This window comes from Chiloscyllium plagiosum, chromosome 2 (genome assembly GCF_004010195.1).
Source record: "Chiloscyllium plagiosum isolate BGI_BamShark_2017 chromosome 2, ASM401019v2, whole genome shotgun sequence".
NCBI lineage: Eukaryota > Metazoa > Chordata > Chondrichthyes > Orectolobiformes > Hemiscylliidae > Chiloscyllium > Chiloscyllium plagiosum.
Genome location: NC_057711.1, coordinates 121,814,995 through 121,839,864, shown reverse-complemented (window position 1 = coordinate 121,839,864; position 24,870 = coordinate 121,814,995). Strand labels below are relative to the sequence as shown.

At 39.6% G+C, this 24,870-nt stretch overlaps 1 protein-coding gene across 2 annotated transcripts in view; it reads right to left on the bottom strand.

Moving 5' to 3' along the window:
* Positions 1–24,870, bottom strand: part of LOC122563665 (ADAMTS-like protein 1) — a 561,186-nt gene that overhangs the window by 14,356 nt on the left and 521,960 nt on the right. For both annotated transcript variants that reach the window (XM_043717704.1, XM_043717714.1), the window contains 3 exons: positions 9,209–9,421; positions 7,886–8,069; positions 2,449–2,656 (listed from right to left, as the gene is read on the bottom strand). In XM_043717704.1, the coding sequence (XP_043573639.1) occupies positions 2,449–2,656; positions 7,886–8,069; positions 9,209–9,421 (605 nt within the window). The remainder of the gene's footprint in view (positions 1–2,448; positions 2,657–7,885; positions 8,070–9,208; positions 9,422–24,870) is intronic.

Genomic DNA, 24,870 nt, shown 5'->3' with positions numbered 1-24,870 from the left:
GGGGACATGAGATAGCTTTGGCAAATAGAATTAAGGAGAATCCAAAGGGTTTTTACAAATATATTAAGGACAAAAGGGTAACTATGGAGAGAATAGGGCCCCTCAAAGATCAGAAGGGTGGACTTTGTGTGGAGCCACAGAAAATGGGGGAGATACTAAATGAATATTTTGCATCAGTATTTACTGTGGAAAAGGATATGGAAGATATAGACTGTAGGGAAATAGATGGTGACATCTTGCAAAATGTCCAGATTACAGAGGAGGAAGTGCTGAATGTCTTGAAACGGTTAAAGGTGGATAAATCCCCAGGACATGATCAGGTGTACCCGAGAACTCTGTGGGAAGCTAGAGAAGTGATTGCTGGGCCTCTTGCTGAGATATTTGTATCATACACAGGTGAGGTGCCGGAAGACTGGAGGTTGGCAAACGTGGTGCCACTATTTAAGAAGGGTGGTAAAGGCAAGCCAGGGAACTATAGACCGGTGAGCCTGACCTCGGTGGTGGGCAAGTTGCTGGAGGGAATCCTGAGGGAGAGGATGTACGTGTATTTGGAAAGGCAAGGACTGATTAGGGATAGTCAATATGGCTTTGTGCGTGGGAAATCATGTCTCACAAACTTGATTGAGTTTTTTGAAGAAGTAACAAAGAGGATTGATGAGGGCAGAGTGGTAGATGTGATCTATATGGACTTCAGTAAGGTGTTTGACAAGGTTCCTCATGGGAGACTGAATGGCAAGGTTAGATCTCATGGAATACAAGGAGAACTAGCCATTTGGATACAGAACTGGCTCAAAGGTAGAAGACAGAGGGTGGTGGTGGAGAGTTGTTTTTCAGATTGTGGAGTGCCACAAAGATTGGTGCTGGGTCTACCTCGTTTTGTCATTTACATAAATGATTTGGATGCAAGCATAAGAGGTACAGTTAGTAAGTTTGCAAATGACACCAAAATTGGAGGTATAGTGGACAGTGAAGAGGGTTACCTCAAATTACAACAGGATCTTGATAAGATGGGCCAATGGGCTGAGAAGTGGCAGATGGAGTTTAATTCAGATAAATGCGAGGTGCTGCATTTTGGAAAAGCAAATCTTTATACATTTAATGGTAAAGTTATAGGGAGTATTGCTGAACAAAGAGACCTTGGAGTGCAGGTTCATAGCTCCTTGAAAGTGGAGTCAGAGGTAGATAGGATAGTGAAGAAGGCATTTGGTTTGCTTTCTTTTATTGGTCAGACTATTGAGTACAGGAGTTGAGAGGTCATGTTGCGGCTGTACAGGACATTGATTAGGCTACAGTTGGAACATTGCGTGCGATTCTAGTCTCCCTCCTATTGGAAAGATGTTGTGAAACTTGAAAGGGTTCAGAAAAGATTTGCCTGGATGTTGCCAGATTTGAGCTACAGAGAGTGACTGGACAGGCTGGGGCTGTTTTCCCTGGAGTGTCGGAGGCTGAGGGGTGACCTTATAGAGGTTTACAAAATTATGAGGAGCATGGATAGGGTAAATAGACAAAGTCTTTTCCCTGGGGTTGGGGAGTCCAGAACTAGAGGGCATAGGTTTAGGGTGAGAGGGGAAAGATATAAAAGGGACCTAAAGAGCAACTTGTTCACACAGACGGTGGTACGTGAATGGAATGAGCTGCCAGAGGAAGTGGTGGAAGCTGGTACAATTGCAACATTTAAGAGGCATTTGGATGGGTATATGAATAGGAAGGGTTTGGAGGGTTATGGGACGGATGCTGGAAGGTGGGACTAGATTGGGTTGGGATATCTGGTCGGCATGGACGGGTTGGACTGAAGGGTCTGTTTCCATGCTGTACATCTATGACTCTACAACTGTCTGATTGGGAACTTTTGGGATGAATTTTGAGGGTCTTTGACAATATTAATTTTATAATGTTGTGAATATAAAGGTGGAAAGGGTGATTTGGTTAGTCTGTGTGTCTTGTTTTATTACAGTAAAAATCTCAAAATTACTTGAGCATGCTGGCAGATTTGTGCTGCAAGTTTGGTGAGGACCTATGAGCAATGGGGATACCCTGATCCCAAAAGATTATTCCTTTAAAATGATTTGCTGAAAGAGGACAGAAGAGTGAGCTTTCTGGAGGGAAGAGAATCAGTAAAACCATCACAGAACCGAAGAATGAACTAACCTCAGGCTGAGAAGTATTGCAAATGGGATAAACGGGGTGCCAAATGCATACCCTCTCACTGGCAAAACATTTGCTGCTTTAATTGTGGGCCCCTGGACCTCTCAACTTTGGGTCTGCTCCAATGCAACGGTAGTGAGCAAACAAACTAAAAATCTTGTTCAATGACTCATAATATAGCACATATGCATTTCAGCTTGTAGAATACCATTTAGCAACAAATATAAAATTAATGAATCATGCACTATTTTCAATAGATTGCAGGTATCACTATTAGCATTAAGTTTCACAGCTAGTACAAACCTGTCCCCAGTTTGAAGTGAACCACTCTGAACAAGGTTGCTTGTTACAGGTCTGGGAATCTGCTGGTTTCTTTCCTGACTGAGCACAGAATCCAGGTGAGAGATCGACAAGTATTCCAGCTGCTGTGACCTTCTGACAACTGACCAGGCGCCTCCGTGTTCCTCCTCCGCAATGCTGGGTACATGGGGACCAGCTACTCACAATCCACCTAGCAAAATCCCATTACAAAAAATCAAACACTTTTTAACTAATCCAAGTTATGTCCTACCACACAATCCTGGTTTAGTTCTAAATAAAAGCAAAATTCTGTGGATGCTGAAAATCTGAAGTAGCAATAGGAAATACAGGAGGTTTGGCAACATCTGTGGAGAGAGAAACAAAAATTACTCTTTTATTCTCTTTCTACAGATGCTGTCAGGCCTGCTGAGTTTCTCCAGCATTTTCTCTTTCTAATTCTGTTAATTCTGTCATCTTCTTAACATTCCCATTTTCCCTTATAACATATTTCTCTGATCACAATTGCTGTCAGCTAGGAGACAGTCCCAAACTCCCTCTCTGTTTGTGTGCATTCCAGTTTCAGTAAATTTCAGTTTAACAGCTTAATGTTAGTTTCCATTCTGAATTCAATTGCCTTGCCAAATGTAACAACTTATCAAGAAGACCAGATGAAAATGTTCACATTGATCCAACTGAGTCAAACACTCTGAAGTAAAGTTACACTTGCACTCGAACATATAACCTCACATTAATGAGCTAAAGTTTTCTGCATTGCTTTTTCACCTGAAATTTCCTCCCTTCTTCTTGAAGGTACTAAGCCAGCTGGGGTGCCTGGGTAAGTTGCAGCAAGTTAGTTTGCATTTACACAGATGTGCTTCTTTTTAATGATCTGGTGAAGTACTTGATTACACTCGATCTAGGATGTAAAATTTTCATTTTCAAAGACTGAGTCTTGAATTTGAGATATGTACATGTAAGAGGTATCACATTTGACATTAAGTTCCCTGAAGATTCCTAGACATACGAGGGTTTATTTTAGATTAGATTCTCTACAGTGTGGAAACAGGCCCTTTGGCCCAAACAGTCCACACCGACCCTCCGAAGAGTAACCCACCCAGACCCATTTCCCTCTGACTAATGCACCTAACACTATGGGCAATTTAGCATGGCCAATTCACCTGACATGCACATCGTTCGGACTGTGGGAGGAAACCGGAGCAACCGGAGGAAACCCACGCAGACACGGGGAGAATGTGCAAACTCCACATAGGCAGTCACCCGAGGCTGGAATCGAACCTGGGACCCTAGTGCTGTGAGGCAGCAGTGCTAACCACTGAGCCCCCGTTCAGTATGGAAGTGCACCTCACCATCAAAATAACAGCAAGCCAAGGGAAGGACAAACTCTTGGAACAAACACAGAGATCAAAGGCAATAAAGATAGTCAAATATTAGGCATGGTATTAGCATTTAACCTAAACTATTCAATACAGATTTTTCTTTGGTGCCTTCTCCAATTATTTCCAAATCCTGGATCTTTGTACTTATTCTATGCAATCTAATTTAATTTTCTGCAGTGAATAGATAGTTTACAGTCTGAGGTTTCCTTCCCCTCCTCCCAAGTGAAACACATGGAAACCTCGGCCCTGCAAGCGGATTTTGGTCTTGATCATTACTGCAATCTCCCATCCTCTAAGTTACACAATTCAAATTGAGAGAAAGAGAGAGATAGAGAGATACAGTTCTGTTTGATTTGAACGGTATTTCTTTGGCACCAATTTTAAACCAAAATGTAAAGGGCAATTCCATAAGATGACTATTAGACCATGAGAATTCAGAACAGGAGTAGGCTAGTTGGCCCCTCAAGTGTGCTCTGCCATTCAATAGGATCATGGCACTCGTCATATCTATTTTCCTGCCTTTTCCCTATGAAGCTCGATTCCCATATTGATGAAGAAGCATTCCATCTCAGTCTTAAACATACACAAGGACTCTGCCCTCATTGCTCTGTGGCACAGAGTTCCAAAACCACTCAAACCTCAGAGAAGGGATTCCTCTTTATCTCATTCTTAAATTAGTGCTTGTTATTTCTGAAACTATTCCCTTTTGGTCCCACAGTCTCTCAGGGTTTACCCTGTTGAGCCGCTTAAGAATCCAGCATGTTTCAATATGATCACCTCTCATTCTTCTAAATTCCAAAAGGTAGAGTCCCAACCCATTTGACCTCCATACCAGGGAGATTAAGACAATCCCTCATACAGGGATCATCCCAGTGAACCTCCAATGAAAGAGGGCCAAAACTGCTCACAGTATTCCAGATGTGGTCTCACCAGCACCTTAAACGGGTGCAGAAAGATTTCCATACCCAGATTCCCAACCCCCTTCAAAAAAGGATCAACATTCCATTGCCTGCTGCACCTGTGCACAAGCTTTGTGTTTCATTCACAAGTCCCTTTGTGCTGCAGCTTTCTGCAGATTTTCTTCATTTAAATAATGTGATTTTTTGTTCGCTCTTCCAAAGTGAACAATTTCACACTACACACAATTTGACAACTTTTTGCCCACTTACTTAACCAATCAATATTTCTCTGTAAACTGTCTGTATCACTCCAGCAACTTGCCTTTCCATCCATTTTTATATCACCCGAAATGTAGTTATAGTTACAGTACATTTACTTCCTTCCTCCATTACTGAGTAATGTGTCAACAGAATCTGGATAGGTAACCCACTTGAGTCAGCTAACTAGGAGCCCAATTTTTAAAAATCTAATTATAAATAATTTTATTGCTTCAATTGTTATCAATTAGTGAAGATATTAGCTTTATTAAAATGTTGTTGAAACTTCCTGACACCAGAGCGCACTGTGATGTAATATAATATAAATGAAAAATATATTAATACAGAAGACTTAGCATATTTAAAATAGACAAACTTAGAACTTTCTACAAAACATGATTTGTCTGCTGGTTTAACTGCCTAAATCTCAGGAATCAGGGTTGGCCTTGTAACATTCTGTAAAGAAAGCTTATTAGTTTATTATTACAACTGTAAATATAAAGATGTGGTTCGCAACTTCATCCTGAATTGATAACTCGGGCAATCCTCCTCAGAATCTGCAGTAGGAATTAAGCTCACTCTTGCAGACTCTTAAGCCCTGGTAATAATTCAGATCTTTGGTTTGTTCCAATAAAGCATGATATTTTCAGGCTGGATTTTCACTATAGAAGCAGAAAGCCCAAGTCAAGAAATCTAATGCAGCAGATCCATCTCCATGGAAACACCTGTCACATGCATGATTCTTGCTCTAGGGAATGCGGGGCATGATTGATTTGGGCTTGCTGTTTCTGGAGGACGTTTGAAAGTTGCTCAGAGCTGACATGGTTTGGGAAGAAGCCCATCATGATCCTCTGAAACTTTGGCCCAGTTTAATAAAATGGGTGGTATGTGTAATAAAACGAGCTGCCAGACAAAGTGGTGGAGCTAGTACAATTAGAACATTTAAAAGACATCTGGATGGATATATGAATAAGAAAGGTTTGAAGGGATATGGGCCAACCGCTGACAAATGGGACTAGATTAATTTAGGATATCTGGTTGGTATAACGAGTTGGACCGAAGAGTCCATTTCCGTGCTGTATGACTCTATGCTGTTGAGCCCTCAGGCCCTCCTTCCACTCCTCCCCTATAGCATCTATGCAATTCATACCCTCAGAACTATCTCTTAAACCCACTATTCACAAAGCCGCTCATCCACTATCTACTGTAGGTATACCTCAGGAACCATGTAATGGATGATAGGAAAAAAAGACTTCCCTCAAAACCCACATGCCACTAGTTCAAAATATAAATTATGTAGTAGGCTGGGAATTTAAATCACTTCAAACTGAGATTTAAACACATTTCTGTAGCATTAATGTCCCCTCCATAATTTTGTAATTTCCATTATGTAGGTTAAGGCTTCTCATAGAATAGAATCATAGAATCCCTACAGTGTGAAAGCAGGTCATTTGACCCATTGAGTGCACACCAGCCTTCCGAAGAGAATCCAACCCAGACGCACCACCCCAACCCAATCCTTGTAACTGTACATTTCTCATGGCGAATCCACCTAACCTGCATATGTTTGGACTGTGGGAAGAAACCAGAGCACCCAGAGGAAACCCATGCAGACACAGGGACAATGTGCAAACTTCACACCGGCATTTACCAGAAGGTGGAATCAAAACTGTGTCAGTGGTGCTAAGAGGCAGCAGTGCTAACCATCGTGCCACCCTTGAAATAGCAAAAATAATGTCTGTTTGAGCTCAATGCTAACTTTTAATGGCTCTACTAAATTTGTATCTCGGGGCTTTGATTCACATTCAAATGGAATTTGCTGGAAATGGGACAGAACTTGCCATCCCTTTTGAGCCTGCCATTTTTCTAGACCTCCAGAGTCAGATTGGCCCTATAAAGGTTGGACATAAAGTGAGGACTGCAGATCAGAGTCGAGAGACTGGTGCTGGAAAAGCACAGTCAGTCAGGCAGCATCCAAGGAGCAGGGGAATCGATGTTTTGGACATCAGCCCTTCATCAGGAATGACGCTTGTGGGTTAGGGTGCTGAGATAAATGGGACTAGGGTGAGGTTGGGGGGAAGGTAGCTGGGAATGCAATAGGTAGATGAAGGTGGGGGAGAAGGTGATCGGGCAGAGAGGAGGGTGGAGCAAATAGATGGGAAAGACGATGGACAGGTCAAGAGGGCAGTGCCAAGTTGGAGGCTTGGGACTGGGATAAGGTGGGGGGAGGGAAATGAGGAGACTGGCTAAAAAGGTTAAGCCCTTTTTCTTCAGACAGAATTTTCAATTATATTTGATCAAAATATTACAAAAATCCAGTACTTTTTAATCAAGCTTGTTAATCCCAAACAGGAGGTGTTCAAGTGAGTACTGGGCCCATTGGAGACTGATAGAGAGATGCACCTGTGAATGACAGCACAAATCTGTGAGGCAACTCAGAGGGGAACCCCACTGAGGCTGGGCAGAGGGATCACCCATGAGTATTAGAGGGGAGGCTCATCTGGATTAGTGCCAACATCCAGCCCATTTTAATGGTTGAGCCTCATTAGAAAACTAATAAAACTAAGCAACAAAATACTAATGAGCCCGTAATGTATATCCATGAATTATTGTACTTTCAGACATGCATGTGTGGCTTAACTTGCTTTCAGTGAGAAGATCTGTGAAGTTTGTAACGTAGCATCAAGGCCAGGATATTGGATAACTCACTTTCTTTGCCATATTTCAGCAATGGACCAATTATAATGCTTCAGTATCAGAACATGTATCAAAAAATGAATATTAACTATTTGTCAAAACTATACAGAGAACTAGGTTTGGCTACTATCAGTGGAAGTAAATGGTAAGATGTTTCATGACCCTCAGATGTTCTGATTATTTTCTCACCGTGGAGAACAGTCCCTCACATTGCATGGAACTGTATGGATGTCTGGTTGAGGCTTGTCTTTGCAGTGAGACTTGTCAACCTCAGTGTTGTTATCCTGCAGACACTTCAGCTTCGGAACCCGCACACCCTTATTCCCACATGGTGCTGAGCATGGTAGGAGTTCGCCAATCAACCACTCATATTCTAACACAAAGACATGGAAACGGACATTTTCACCACAATGGAAAACATCTCAGTATTTAACAAAACAAATAAATATTCTAGAAATCTTCACTTTTTTTCTTCTTCACGTTAAACAATCTGACAAAGTTTCTGATGTTTCTCAAAGGACAGTGCTTTTTCATTTTGTTGATAGAAATATAATAAATATTACAATCTTTTAAATAGTTTTACTGTTTTCTTAGTCTCCATTCTTTCCTTACATCTCCCTTATGTTTTTATAATATTGATATTGAACGTACAATGGGCTAGATTATTCTTTAACTGTTGTTACCCTTTTCTCAAGTCAGATATTTGAAAGTGTACACTCCCTGTGTTTAAAGACTTCTGGTATCAGGGGCTGAGGTAGTTACCTGATTGGTAGTATACGTGCAGAAATGATCATCCAGCGAGATAAAATCTAATCAGTTCTCCTTGACATTCAATGTCAATACCACTGCTGAATCTCCCTGGTGTCAACACTATCATTGGGGATTACTATTGACTTGGAATTGAACTGAACTGGACTAGCCATAATAAACTGTATAGCTACAAGAACAGCTCAGAGACAGAATCAGCACAGAATAACATCTCCTGACATGCCTGTTCATCAGTCAATTGGATTCTCTTGTTAGAGAGAATTTAGGCCTGGTATCATGTGGTGTGAATGTTACTTGTCAATTATCAGCTTAAGTCTGACTGTTGTCTAGATTTTGTTGCATCTGGACATGCACTGCTTCAAGTATTGGAGGAGTTGTAAATGCTGCTGAACAATTTTTGTTTTCCTTTAACCAACACTGATTTATTTGATCATTGAGCACCTTGCAACTGGAAAAAGACATCACGTGTTATGACATAATACAATTTTGCCATTTCCTTAGCAAGGACAATGTACTGCTTTCTCCACATTTCACCACCATGACATCCCCAACCTATACCCACCAGACGGAAAAATCAATAATTTTCTGTTTTCTCAAATTCTCAATGCTTGTATGACAATCTGCTGACAAAGAAATTGAACAACTTCCTGTATGCTTTAGGGAATGTGCTGCAAATCCTGAGTAGTGAGAGGGAAGCACCATATTATTAATTTATGTTACTGTCATTAAATATAAGAAACATACCTGCTATCTCCAGTATGACCTTTAGTGTGAGGGACCCAGCATCATTTTGAGCTATACAGCTGTAATTGCCTTGATGTTCTTTGGTGATAATTGGGATTCGAAAGACCTGCTGTGAAGCTTGGATTTGATGTTTCTGTCCTAACCTTGTGCTTATGAATTTGCCATTAAAAAACCAGGTGATGCTTGGTTTTGGATAGCCTTTAACAGGGCAACCTAGAATGGGAAAAGAAAATTATTGGAATTAGTAGCATTTCATGCATAGAAGATGGTTGTCATATGATTAAGTTTTAGTCTTCCTAATCTCATTCAAATATAGCTAATCAAGATTCTTCACTCCTTAAGTTGTTCTTCCAAAAACACCTTAGTCACATCTAATATATAAAAGTGTGTGAGGTTGATCAGTATTGCAAGTCAACAAACAGTGGCTATTTGACATGATGTGTTGACAAATCCTTTATTCTGCAGAAATTTCCAAATCTTTGACAGAAAGTGGAATTTACAATAATATGACACTCAGCAGTTACAACGTGATTTATAAATATAAGATTATTCTAGTAATTGTGGTATTTTTCCAGATGACCATTTCTGGCAACTTGTGGTAATGTCTCTATAGGTTGTTCCGCTATGATACGACAGTTGTGTCCCTCTGCAACCTCATGTTATAGAAAATCACGCAATGGAAAACCACTATAGAAGACCACGCTATGGAAAACTATTATAGAAAAATATGCTGTAGAAGATTGCTATTAGAAAATCGCTATACCCTTTCAGTAGAAAGTTCATGTTATGCAAACAACATCTGCAATTCATCAATTGTGTTATAGTCAATTCACACTGACGAAATGCGTGTTATATCTGTATCTGTATGACTTACTGAGTAAAGGGGGATGGAGGTAATTCATAATGAACAACCATCGTTCTACTTCAGTTAGGTCTATCTAGTGATTAGTGGTAGAGGATATAATGACAAAGACAATTTATTTAAGACACAGAGGTTTTATTGCAATATAGCAATAATTGAAAAATGTTTGGACAGGTATAATGACTAAGATCTTAGGGAACTGGTACAGATACATTTGCTCCCTCTGAAAGGAAGAGTGAAGTTCCTTGCCTCCTTCTAGGACATCAATAGATTGGGTGGAGTCAATCCAGCATTAACATTAGCCCCTTCTTTCTACATTATCCTTTCACTCCCAGAATAAAACTACATATAGAATTCGGGAAGATGCAGAATACTGTTGGAAATACATATTGATGCTCTATGCAAACAAATGGAAGATAGAGAAATGTTTGGACATTTTCTGATGTGGAGGTGCTAGTGTTGAGCTGGTGTGGACAAAGTCAGAAGTCACACAATACCAGGTCCAACAGGTTTATTTGAAATCACAAGCTTTCAGAGTGCTGCCTCTTCATCAGATGAAGTCTGTGAATGTTTACCTGATGAAATGGCAGTGCTCAAAAAGCTTGTGATTTCAAATGAACCTGTTGGACTATAACCTGATGTTGTGAGACTTCTGACTTTGGACATTTTCTGGATTGGAATGGTTTTCACCATGTGACTTCTTGGAAATGAAGTCAACAGTTTAACATATGCTGTGCTTTACATGCTGATAACAGAAAGTTAAGGGACTTTAGAGAAAAAAAATCTATTTAGGGAGATACAAGATGGAATTTATGTTCCTTAATTGCTTAAAAACCTGTCATTAAAAATATTATCTGGGCTTTTGTGCTAAATGGTGCCTAGCAACACTTTCTGGACTTTGTTTTCTGTCCGACAAACATAAGCAGCCTTTCTACCTGTTTTGGTGGAGGCTTCAGGGAATCTGTAAGGTTCACTAATATCAATTTTTCTAACTATCTTATATACTCTGAAAGGCTTGAACTGTGGATACTTTCAAAAACTCAGATCCTGCTTGATTTCAGTCTGAACTGAAGGCCTTCCATCAGTCTATCCCTGTCATCAATTCAATATCATCAACATGAAACACAGTGAACTGTGGAGAATCATCACATCATATCCTTTGTTTTCAGATGCTTGGCCAACATGATTTTAATTTGTCCTTTCTTTTAAACATCCTCTCTGCAGACATATTGGCTTTTGTATTGAGTGTGTGTGTCTCTGTTTGGGATTTAGGGGATATATTTCCAGATTATAGTTTACATAATATTATCTGTTTGCCACTATTTTAGGAATAAGTTTTGTTTGTGATAAAAGGATTATTGAGAATCTATTAAAGAAGCCCGGTGAATGTCTATCACTTAGGGCAATAGCACAAGAGATAATCAATTGACTATTTTGGAGACTGAACTGAAGCATTTACACTAACTATGTGACTGGTGGAGCAGTGAAGATTGAATCCAGCCCACTTCTCCCACCACAGTAAAAACAACGTGTCATTCAGATTAATTGGTGCTGGTGTTATTAGTGTGCAGATAATGGTGTATCAGCCACACATTCTTAAAAAAAAGTGCATAACACAACACATCAGTGACTCTGCTGTTTATGGCAGGGGTCTTTCTGAAGTGTTGACGTGCTGAATCACAGAGACTCTGTGGAGGTTTCATGATCTAATATGTGGGTAAAGAAACCTGTTCGAAGGGATATTTAAAAGATCTTAGTTAAAAATTACACCACACCAGGTTATAGTCCAACAGGTTTAATTGGAAGCACACTAGCTTTCGGAGCGACGCTCCTTCATCAGGTGATTGCACAATCACCTGATGAAGGAGCGTCGCTCCGAAAGCTAGTGTGCTTCCAATTAAACCTGTTGGACTATAACCTGGTGTTGTGTGATTTTTAACTTTGTACACCCCAGTCCAACACCGGCATCTCCAAATCATAAAAGATCTTAGCCATCCCCACCATGCTAAGGTATGCCCTCCATTCACTCCCAATGCTTACTTATATCCTCCATATCAAGCTATGTCCCATATCCAACCTCCAATATTCTTCCGACCCTCCATGCCAAGCTGTGCCCTCTACAAATCTCTTTTTGCCCCACAGGCCCATTCACACACTATAAACTCTGCACAGAACCAATTAACTCTGTTGAAACATTAACGTGCACAAAAGGTTTTACAAGTAATTCATTTATAACTCCTACTTTCTTTAAGAAACTGTTTTACTACAGCCCTATAAAGTGTCAATCATTGAGATGTCACCATATCAACTGCAAAAATGCATGAGTACTTGACACCATTTTATACAATGTAAATAAACATTATGAAATTGACAGACTATATCACAATGCAAAAACTGTCAATCAAGCACATGTTCCATGAGACACTGATGTTCCATTGGAGTAATAGATGCCTGGACTCTTGGCCACACTTTGCTTACCTCGGAATATGCAATAAGTAGGATGCAGAATAGGCTCTCTCTTCCTTACAAGCATCATAAACTATAACAATTGATCAGCAGTCAGAATCTAATAGTCTCATGACAGGTGAGGGTCTAGTGGAGAAGGAGCTGGTTTGCTTGTTAAATATTATAGATTTCTTTGCATTGGAAAGTCACTCAAAGAAAAATACTTTACTTCTGAACACTATATTTAGAAGTATGTGCAAGTTCTCTAAACATACCGACAGCAAACAAATATGCCAGGCTGCTTTGTGTGCAGGGACATATATGCATCTCTTGTGTTTGCATAGGATGCATTGTGTGTCTCTTCGCATGCTTTTTAGCACACACTCACTTTGGGATGACTTCTTTGTCACTGGCCTTGCTGTTCAGCAAAGAGAGATAGGAAGGAAGGGAGCTTGTCATAGTTCAGAACACCGAACAATAAAGGGGTTGGTCATGTGGCTGTCTTGCACTAGGCTACATCAATGTCAGAATTTAGCATGTATCAGCAGCTTATTGCATGTGCTTTAATTAAATGGCCATATCTGAAAGTCAAAGAGAATCAATCCTTATTGGGGTAAAGAGGGACTATGATCAGTCAGAAGCTGCTGCCACATTCGGTTAAGGGTCTCATCTGACCCCAGTTAGGATGCTGGCCACAATCAGCTGATTTGACCAGGTCAGGGATCGGAGTCCTTGCTGTTTGTGGATTCTGCTACAGTGAATTGTACAGGTCTAGTGCAACCATTTTGGGGCAAGCTTGTTGGGTTGCTGGAGAGACATCTTTCTGAGGGATGAGCCTGCTCTATGTGGGATGACATAGAGGGATGGAAATCTACAGTAGAGAAAAAGGGCCTTTGGCCCAATGTGTCCACACCAGTCAAAAACAATCACCCACGTATTCTAATTCAATTTCCTGGCACTTGGCATGGAGTCTTCCATACGTTGGCATCACAAGTAACCATCTAAATACCCACTGAATGTTTTTAGGGTTTCCACTTCTACCATCCTGACAGACATCAAGGTTCAGATTCCCACCACCGACTGGGTGTGTCCACACCAGTCAAAAACAATCACCCACATATTCTAATTCAATTTCCTGGCACTTGGCATGGAGTCTTCCATACGTTGATTTCCTGGCACTTGGCATGGAGTCTTCCATACGTTGGAATCACAAGTAACCATCTAAATACCCACTGAATGTTTTTAGGGTTTCCACTTCTACCATCCTGACAGACATCAAGGTTCAGATTCCCACCACCGACTGGGTGAAAAAGGTTTTCCTCCTATCACCTCTAAACTTTCTGTCCTTTAGCTTAAATCTATGCTTCCTGGTCATTGATCTCTCCATCACGAGGAAAAGTTTCTTCCTGTCTACCCTCTCTATGCCTTTCAGAATTTATACATTTCAATCTCCTCTGCTCAGACGAAAGCAACCCAAGTAGATGTCAGGTGGGTGGACTACAATCAGTCCTGGGGCTTGAGATATTAATGGTCAGTGCCTTTAGCAATGACAGTCCGTGCAGTGTTAGGGAAAGTGAGATTGGACAAATCTGGGATTAGGATGAACTAGATTGGTTACTGAGGGAAGGCAATGGCTAAACAGGGTAAATTCTTAGAAGGGTGGCATCTCATTGAGAGTAGGATTGAATGGGGAGCAGTGAGAGTAAGTGCCCAACAACAACATAATTCACAAAACCATGGGCTCAGCGAGTAAATGCAGAACGTTAACGGTAAAACGGAGGAAGGGCAGAAGGTCATTATGTTAATGCGTAGACATTAACATAAAAGGAAATATGAAAGATGAGGGGAATCATCATTAGTTTCAGGCATAACCTGCAACTCCCTCACAACGACACCAAGCTGAGACTTCCATCTTTGCAACAAACTCAACTGCACAATGAGGAGACAAAAACTACTGCAGAAAGAGTGAACACAGTATGTTTTTGTTTTCTCCTCAGTGGCAGAACACAAAGTTTCACCTGGTTTTGTCATTTCTGAATTACTTTTCCTACCTGACACTGGAACACAAGTTTCAGAGGCATCCATGTTCCATATCTAATGTATTCAATATATTTCACACTATAAGTATTCAGTGACATAGCCTGTGAAGTTGAAGGGGGATTTGTTTGGGAGGGAATGTGATCACAGGGGAGACGTACACGCATCAATGTCAACCAATGTAGCATTAGCACTTCGATTCTGCAGTATACATTTGCATAAGGTTGCATAGCTGACAGCATGTTATCAGGGCATGACATTGGCCTTCTTGCCATGATAAGAACATAGTGGAGAACTCTCAGGTTCCTGGACTCATCTAAGTTCTTTAGGCTTTACATAGAGGGTGGTTCGTGTGTTGAATGAACTTTCTGAGAAAGTGGTGGATGTGTGTACAATTACATTTAAAAGACATTTTGATGGATACATGAATAGGAAAGGTTTGGAGGGATATGGGCCAGGAGCAGGCAGCCAGGGCTAGTTTGGTTTGGGATTATGTTTTTGGCATTGGCTGGTTGAACTGAAGAGTCTGTTTCTGTGCTGTATGATTCAATGACTATGACTCTATGAAGCCAGTGAGCAATATCACAATATATACCATGCTGACTAAGGGGCAGATTTCACCATATACATCAGTGTCTTGGAAGGGGAATGAGCATGAATTTAAATTATGATAGCTTTCACCTTCTTAAACCTAAGACAGCAGGGTACTGTTTGATTTATTCCGCTCTCTTTTTGCTCCCTTCCCGGTTGAGTTAGGCCAAAGGATGTTCCCTAATTCCTAGTTTTTGGATTCCAATTTTGAAATAAATCTATAGAAAAAAATCCTTTAAGATGAAATAAAAGCTAGTGATTATTTTAAAAAGAACATTCCAAACAGTCAGGAAACTAAGGAAGACAGGGCAAAAGGGGTGAAGGATTACAACCTATGAGTTTTGATAAATCAGAGGCTTGAAAATCAGTTTGCATGAACTGCAACTTCCTGGAAGCTACTATCCAGTTTCTTTGGTGAAGTTTAGGCTTCTTTCTGGTGAGCAACTGGGAGACAGAGATGGAGGGTTTCAGACAGGCTGCCAACTCACCAGAAGTCTGGTTTTCCCTCTGGTAATCAAACAGCAACTGACTTCACTATTAGAGAATCTCCACAGTGTGGAAGCAGGCCATTCAGCCCATCCACACCGACCCTCCGAAGAGCATCCCATCCAGACCCAACACCCTGCCCTAACCCTGTAACCCTGCATTTCCCATGGCTAATCCACCTTTAGCATGTACAATCCACCTAATCTGCACATCTTTCGAATGTGGGAGGAAACTGGAGCACCTGGAGAAAACCCTGACACGGGGAGAATGTGCAAACTCCACACAGACAGTTGCCCGAGGGTGGAATCGAACCCGAGTCCCTGGCGGCAGCAATGCTAACCACTGAGCCACTAAGCCTCAGCATTATATATTTAAGTAATACAATCAGTTCTAATTTCAGTCATGTGACAAGGAAAGGTATTTTAGGTACTGATGTTGTCCTCAATGGGCTAATTGGAAAGTCATTAAATAAACAATGTAGCATTATTTCCCACATTAGTGTTTCCATTGCTAGGTGACAACATAGCTGTAAAACCATTGCTGCTCATTTTGGTATGGTGGATGTTGACATTTGTTCTTTATTTTAGAACTGGCTGGACGTTGGCTCATCTCCATGTTCTTTGTGTTAGCTTTCGTTGGAATTTCAATGCAATGGAAACATAGGAGTGGAGTAGGCCATTCAATCTGACCATGACTGATCATCCAACTCAATTCCCTGTTCTCACTTTCATTCCATTCCCTTTGATCATTTTAGCACTAACAAGAACATTAATTCTTTTTTGGAAAACAGTCAATATTTTGGCCACAATTACATTCTGTGGCAGATAATTCCACAGGCTCATCATTCTCTGGGTGAAGAAATTTCTCCTCATTTTAGTTGTAAATGGCCTACCCTGATTGTGACCCTTGATTCTGGACTCTCTAGTCATCAGGCACATCCTTCCTGCATTTAACCCTGCTTAGTCCTAGTGAATTTTATAGTTTTCTATAAGATGACCCCACCCTCATTCTAAATGCCAGTGGATATAAATTTGTGACTGTTTCAGCGTCTTTTTTCTTTAATCATTCATGGGATGAGGGTGTCATTTGCTAGGCAGCATTTATTGACCATCCCTTGTTGCCCAGAGGGCAATTAAGGGTGAACCATATTCCTTGGGTCTGGAGTCACATGTAGGCCAGACCGGTTAAGGATGACAGACTTCCTTCTTTAAAGGATATGAGTGAACCAGATGGGTTTTTCATGACAATTCACAGTGGATTAATAGTCATCATGAGATTCTTAATTCCAGATACTTACTGAATTCAAATTCCACCAGCTGTTGCAGCAGGATTCAAACCCAGGTCCCTAGAATGTTATCTGGATCTCTGGATTAACAGTCCAGCCAAAATACAACTTGGCCATCATCTCCCCTATATAGCTTTTTATATATCAGTTCTGCCATCCCAGGAATCAGTCAAGTATAATTTTGCTGCACTTCCTCTATAGCAAGACCATCCTTCCTCTGATAAGGAGGTCAAAAGTACACACAATAATCCAGCTGTGCTCTCACCAGGACACTGTACAATTGCAGGAAATGATCCGTACTCTTGTAGTCAACATACTATTTGCCTTAGTGGAGTTCAGAAGCTTCTGGAAATCTTGTGACCAGCCTCAGCCATTTTATGAATTCAGCAGGAATGTCCATTTTAAAAATAAAGGGAGTATAATTTTCTCTGGGACTTTTCTTCATGTACAATGGGTATAACACCATTGACAACATGAAACTACACAGATTCATTGAGTCATAACACGTTGAGAGCTTGGAGCTGCAGGGATCATAGAGACCATAGCTTTGGTTCTGATTTACAGATGTACTTGAATCAAGTTTCCTATTATCTAAAACTTAAATGTAATTGTTCAGCTTTTGATGCAACTTAATCAAAGCTATTTACATTTGTAATCTTAGTGATCATTTAACTTGTTATATTTTGATTGTTTACACAGCCACATAAAACTGCATCAACATTGAGCATAATTATTACTTATATTCCTTTGCTAGCTGTGCAAAAGCATGAAAGTCTTAGGCGTCAATCCAGGGTAACATTTTCCAATTTTAAATGAGTCTTCAAAGTGTTAAACTGCTCACATACTCTCCTATGTTTATTTCCCTCCAGGGCATCCCATGTATGAAGCAGAATAAGATAACAATGAAGTCTCAAGCTGCAAATCATAACAACAATTTGAAATTACAAGCACAAAACTTTTATTACTGGCTATGAAGACAGAAGTGTGGAACAGAGTAACACGAGGGAAATGCTGACTCCAATTCTTGTTTAGTTGTATGATGTAAGATAAATGGCTTCATGCAGAGCTCCTTCTAACCTGCTAACTCTCAGCCTGATACACCATGGTGATTGAACATGAGAGAAGATTACACTTCAATTAATTACCAATATTGTGTCACTTGCCCCCATCATCATCCAGTTTCAATCATTATTTTCTCAGTTTAAGCTTGCAATTAGATTAGATTACCCACAGTGTTGAAACAGGCCCTTTGGCCCAATTAGTCCTTACCAACCCCCCGAAGAATAATCCACCCAGACCCATTATTTCCCTCTGACTAATGTACCTAACACTATGGGCAATTTAGCATGGCCAATTCACCTGAACTGCACATTTTTGGACTGTGGGAGGAAACCGGAGCACCCGGAGAAAATCCACGCAGACAATGTGCAAACTCCACACAGACAGTCGTCTGAGGCAGTAATCAAACCTGGGACCCTGGTGCTGTGAGGCAACAGTGCTAACCACTGAGTTACCGTGCCGCCATCACTTGGCTGTATACATTTGTCACCTTGCAGTCACTTCACATTCAAATATATATCAATCTGAGTTTTCAAACCGCACTGATATTCCTTTGCCAAACCAGGAGCAGCATGCAAATAGGGGGAGATATGCCCAACATGGAAGATTAGCTTGATCTGGCTCTGGGTACATTTGTCACCATGATTGCTTGGTTTGCTGATCATCAATGTAAACATGTAATGTGTAAAATGGAACATTAAAATTATTCGCAAAAACAGCACTTTTTAGATGTTCACAAATACAAATGTAACCAAATACAACTGACTGAAATATAAATTGCAAAAGCAACTGTTATTAATATGGTAATTTTGATCACATTTTAAACCTTTTCTTCAAAGTCAACAGCCTAACTTTCACTTAGTTAAAAATCACACAACATCAGGTTATAGTCCAACAGGTTTAATTGGAAGAACTAGCTTTCGGAGCGCCGCTTCTTCATCAACCAGCTGATGAAGGAGCGGCGCTCCGAAAGCTAGTGCTTCCAATTAAACCTGTTGGACTATAACCTGATGTTGTGTGATTTTTAACTTTGTACACCCCAGTCCAACACTGGAATCTCCAAAACATAACTTTCACTTAGCTAGTATGAATAAAAAGCTTAGGAAAAATTACCGAAGTCAACAGGTTGAGTAATTAAGCATTGAACCAGTAATTTAGAAATGATAGGAACAAGTTGGCTCTACATTATTCCTAGGCTGTACATCGAAAGAAAAGCTCTATGTATATATTGCAGAATTTGCTTAAGTCTGGCACTCCCCATTTCCATCCCCAGAGACTGAACTTTTTTTCTAATCGCTGGGAATTGTCAGCGCCTATTGACAAAGCATTGTGACTACGTACATGAGTGTCTGTGAGTGTACATGGATGGGTGAGTGAACACGACAGTGAACAAGACAACAAGTGAGACAGCAAGCAATCAGTCAGTGTGTTAAGTGAGAGTGAAAGTAAATGCACACATCAGAGAGCATGTTAGGAAAGCATGTGTTGGGTGAGAATGTGTGAGCAAAATTGTTAGTGAGTGTAATTAAACTTTTCTCCTCCTCAAAGTATAAATTGAGCAAATCTCATGATGTAATAGCCAGAAATAACTTAGAAATGTATTTTCTTCCTGCTTCTGATACTGCCTGATCAACGTATTCCCATCATACTCTACAGTATTTATAATTTTTAAACATGCATGTTTCTTTTTACCCTAGCTTTATTAGATAAATAGTTTTTTAAGTTAACATTTCAGTTTACAATAGTCTGAGATACATCGGACATAGTTTTCAAAAATATCATTCATAGGGTGTGTCACTTGTCCAGATATAATTGCCCTGGAGTATCAAATAACAAATCTTTGATATTCTTAGATTATGGGATGTTGATAGCTTGCTGGCAGTTACACTAGATGCTGATAGAGATCTTAAAACATTTGTCTACAGTCTTAATAATCCACATGGAATTTACACTTTAAAATGCATTCATCTAGAATACCATTTTGATTTGAGTGCACGTATGCGCCTAAATTAAAATATTAAAGCATGTCTTTCTGGTACCTCATCCAGATAAAGCTACATAAAATATTTCAAGAGAGATGTGTAAGAAATCAAATATGTCATAAACTTATTTCATGATATTAATTGGTTAAGCTTAGTCCCTAAAGAGAGGGTACTTTCTTATCATCAGAAGTCACAACAGAATGGTATAAACAAATCCTTGAACTAAAACTAAGATAGTTAATTTACAATGAGCATTAGAGTACACAGATGTTCTATAGGTCCCTTATTGTAATAACAGGAGAGGATGCAAGAACATTTAAGGAAAAATGACGATAGAATAATGGAAACCCATTTATGTTCATGGATGACAGTAAAGTTGGAAGCAACCTACAGTCCTGTCTGGAAAACAAAACTAAAATACAAGGATTCTGCAGATGATACCTACAGTTATCATGGATATAATGAATAAATTCTGAACAGAATGTAGAAAGAGAATTGCCTATGTTACATTTTTGAAATTGCAACAAGAATAATTATTTCAGATGGACAATTAGTTTGATTTTATGAATATTAGCTCATGGTAATCCTACACATGCCAATTTCGAGATATATTTTACTGAACTGCAGAAATATATACTAATCATAGGGTCTTTCGTGGAACTACTTCTTAAAGTGCAAAATAAATTTTTTCTAACAATGATGACTTGTTTTTCATTTTTGCATATTGGAAGATAATTGTGTTTAGTTGCAATATTATTAGAGATGTGACGTTAATTTTTATGTGCTTGTGATTTTTTTTTTCCTGAAGCTCAATTTATTCCTGTAAGTGATGATAGTTTACTATTTTGAGTTTTGACAGTTTCTTTTTAATTAAAAAATAATTAACTTGAATCATCACATATCTTATTTACATGGCTGCCATTTAGGTGCAAAGCTGCACAGTAACTTAAAAGCATTCCCCAAACATGCTGATGGGTTTCAGTGACTTGTAGTTATACTGTTAAGTATGACTACAATTGAGAGGCAAACCTGGTTCCTCACTTGTCCATTCCACAGCAACAAGCTACTGGTTAAACTATGGGAGTTATATTATTAGTAGCCACACTGATTTTTTAAAAAATGACTGATGGGAATAACAGACAACCACTTGATGATCCTTGTGTGGTTTGACACTTAAAGTACAAACATATAATTTCAATTTTAAAAGTCCTGCAAATATTGCCAAGCCATAGTGTCATTCATTGCTATTAATACTTAGGGAAAAAAATAAAGAACATTATTCAAAATTATACCACTACTAAATTATTTTACCTGTATTTAAGACTAATCCAGTACAAGCATAGCTAATATTGCTTCAATGACAGTTTCATAAAGCATAACCATTTTTAAACTGTTATGATGCCTTTCAGAGCCAAGGTTTTTCAGGTAATATTTTAATACACTTAGGAATACATCAGTTTTTTCTGGAAAATGGAATTTAAGAAGTTAAAACTCCTGAGACTAAAAGGAAAATAAAATTTGAGCTTATTTATTGCATGTTAACAACATCATCTATTTCCTCTTCCTCTTCTTTCCAGTTCAATTTCACTGTTTACTGCCAAAGTCTGGGACTCTGAGCATTTCAATCTAATCTGAAAATAAAACACTCTGGGAGAAAAAGCTCCACAAATAAAAACTAAAAATAACAAGAATAGTCAGGTATTGTCAAAGGAACAATGATAGTAGTCAATCTTGGATTATTTTACAGGTTTATTAGTCATATAGTATTGAAAAGAAATGATTTAAACTGAATAGCTAAAGTGACAGCTTGGAGTTCAGAGTTAAATTTTAAACAGATAAATTCAAAATTCAAGATGGGGCAGTGGTTAGCACTGTTGCCTCACAGCACCAGGGACCTGAGTTTAATTCCACCCTCGGGCAACTGTCTGTGTGAAGTTTGCACATTCTTCCTGTGTCTGCGTGGGTTTCCTCCAGGTGCTCTGGTTTCCTCCCATAGTCCCAAGGTGTGAGGGATAGGTGGATTGGCTATGCTTAAAAATTGCCCATAGTGCCATAATAGGGTTACAGGGATGGGGTGGGTGGGATCCTCTTCGGAGAGTCAGTTTGGACTCGATGGGCCAAATGGCCTTCTTCTACACTGTAGGGATCCTATGATTCATCCTTGTCAATATAACTTTTGCACTTGGATGTTGTGGTTACGTCAGGTGATAGTTCTAATTATTGAGAGTCGCAGTTAATACAGCTGAAATAAAACTTACTTCAATAAAACTGTTAAATCTGAAACTTACACAAACAGACTTGAAAATATCTCAAAACATATCTGTTCTGGAACAATTAAATATTTAGGGATGCAGTGCCACTAATTACTGAGAATTGCCCCAATTTAACCCCCAACCCAATATTGTTCTTTTTAATAGTAAGTCTGATTCCCTCCCTTCACCTATTTCTCATCAACATGCATCTCTCGGTTTCATTAATTATACTCACTACTTAAATCCACCTAGTGACTTTTCATGCAGGACTTTATTTAATGCTCTCTGCAAGTTTCGGCATACACAACTGAACTTCTGATCAATCGTTCAAAACGCTCCTTGCTAACAGTAGGTTGGAGGAAAAGGCACAATCTCCTGTTCTGAAACCGTGCTGACTCCTATTTCTGAGACGGTTTTTCCAATAATGGTTACATTACTATTTCACTTTATTGATATGAGTAATGGGCCTGGACATTTGGTTTAACAGCTTGTTTGGTGCCAAGTTAGTCTGTCTATAATCCAATAGGTCTTCCTTACATTTAGCAACATCGCCATGATAAAATTAAGGAATAGGAGCAGGCATTGGTCACATGGCCCTTAAACCTGCTCTGTGCAGTCACATAACTGTCATCACATTATATATATTTTTGTAATACTGTTTAGGATCTGTGTTTATACATTGTCAGGCTGAGGAATTCATTAAAGAACAGCACAGCAGCTAATATCCCTGTAGCTGATATGCATGGTTTGGCATCTTGCATTGATTCTGGGAAAAGCACAGAAAATGAATCATTGGTGGAAAGTTAATTAACATTCCGTCTTGAAGCGGAGTGGAAGTGAAATGTTTCCCAAGGAACATTTGGGATGGCTCCAAACTGTATAAAGCAGGTGCCTGTATCATAAGGGCAAAAAGTTACAAATGCATCCATGAGAAGATCCAAGTACAAACAGGACAGTGACCGTTACTAATTAAATTCAGTGACCAGCATATGTGCAGTGCCTAAAGCCATTAACATATAGTGGAAAAGTTGAGAAAAGACAGGACAGCTGAGGAAGCTTCTGTCCTTTGACTGAGACATTAAACATCCCATTCCTGTATTTGAAACAAAATTAGATTAGATTAGATTAGATTACTTTACAGTGTGGAAACAGGCCCTTCGGCCCAACAAGTCCACATCGACCTGCCCGAAGTGCAACCCACCCATACCCCTACATTTACCCCTTACCTAACACTACGGGCAATTTAGCATGGCCAATTCACCTAACCTGCACATCTTTGGACTGTGGGAGGAAACGAAGCACCCGGAGGAAACCCACGCAGACACGGGGAGAACGTGCAAACTCCACACAGTCAGTCGCCTGAGGCGGGAATTGAACCTGGGTCTCTGGCGCTGTGAGGCAGCAGTGCTAACATGGAGAATTCTCTAAAAGTTCTATCATTTCTTCCCCAATCCAAAACAGATTTATTTGATTTTTTCACTCCTTGGCTGTTTGTCAGATTTTTTTAGGACTAATTAAATGGATATTTCGAAGAGCGGAAAACCTGGCAAAATGGACTCCAAGGACTCCTTCTGTGCTTTATGACTCTTTTAAGGATATGCTGCTCTGCTTGGCCTAGGCAATAGATTCAATTAATTAACTATATCTGAAGCAATTTGAGATACTTCACATGACAGACATACAAAGATTTTATTTCCAATAGACAGGAGCTCTATTTTATTTGAAACACCACAAATTCTACTTTTACGACATTTCAGCATGAGAAAACACACTTCTTTGTGAACCTCGATTCTTTTAAACTTTGGATTCTCCCTGCTGAGTTGCTATGTCCCAAACACTTCCAGGTTACCAGGAATTTTAATGTCTGGCATTTTTGCTTTCCGCTAAAGGCTGGAAAGATGATGGAACAGATGCTATAAACTGACCTGTTGACTCTGTTCATTTTATAGAAACAAGCTCTCACCCAGTCTTCTGTTTCTGATCACAGTTTCTTTTAGCATGAGTCTTGCATTTTGCCTGAGCATGAATGATAATTATTGCATGAACAATACTGTAAGTTGCAATGAAAGGTGCGTGATTTATTGGGATATTAAAATCATTATATTAATAGAATTTGGATTTCAAACTAGAGCCAAGTGGTGTTGTTTACTTTTGTGAAGGGTCTTCAAACAACAAAACTAAATTAGATAGCCTTTCTACTATATATCCAAGAGCAGGATATATAGTAGCACCCCCTGAAGTGTTAATTGAATAAATGCTGATATTGTTGGTGAAAAAGACTCCAAGAACGCATGTATCCCCTCACCACGTCATCCTTTATTTGACTAATACTTGACACAGGTCCAGTTTCCTCAGAGCCAGCTCTGAGAGTGAACAGAACCTATGACACTCCTGTTTATATCTGTCAGCCAGAGCTCCCTGATTGGACCAGGTTAACAGTCCTAAAAGAGAACTCATGTTCTATGAAGTCCACCTGGCTGACCTTGTTCCAATCACTACAATAGGTAAAATAAACATAAAAGTCCATCATCTTGTTTTCAATTCAGAGTAGTTAAGGATTGATTTTAGTTTCAAAAATCTACGGACTGAAACCTTTGAGGGCAGTTCACAGGATATCTGACTGTGGTCAGAAGACAGTATAATCAGGGAAAGCACAGCCATCA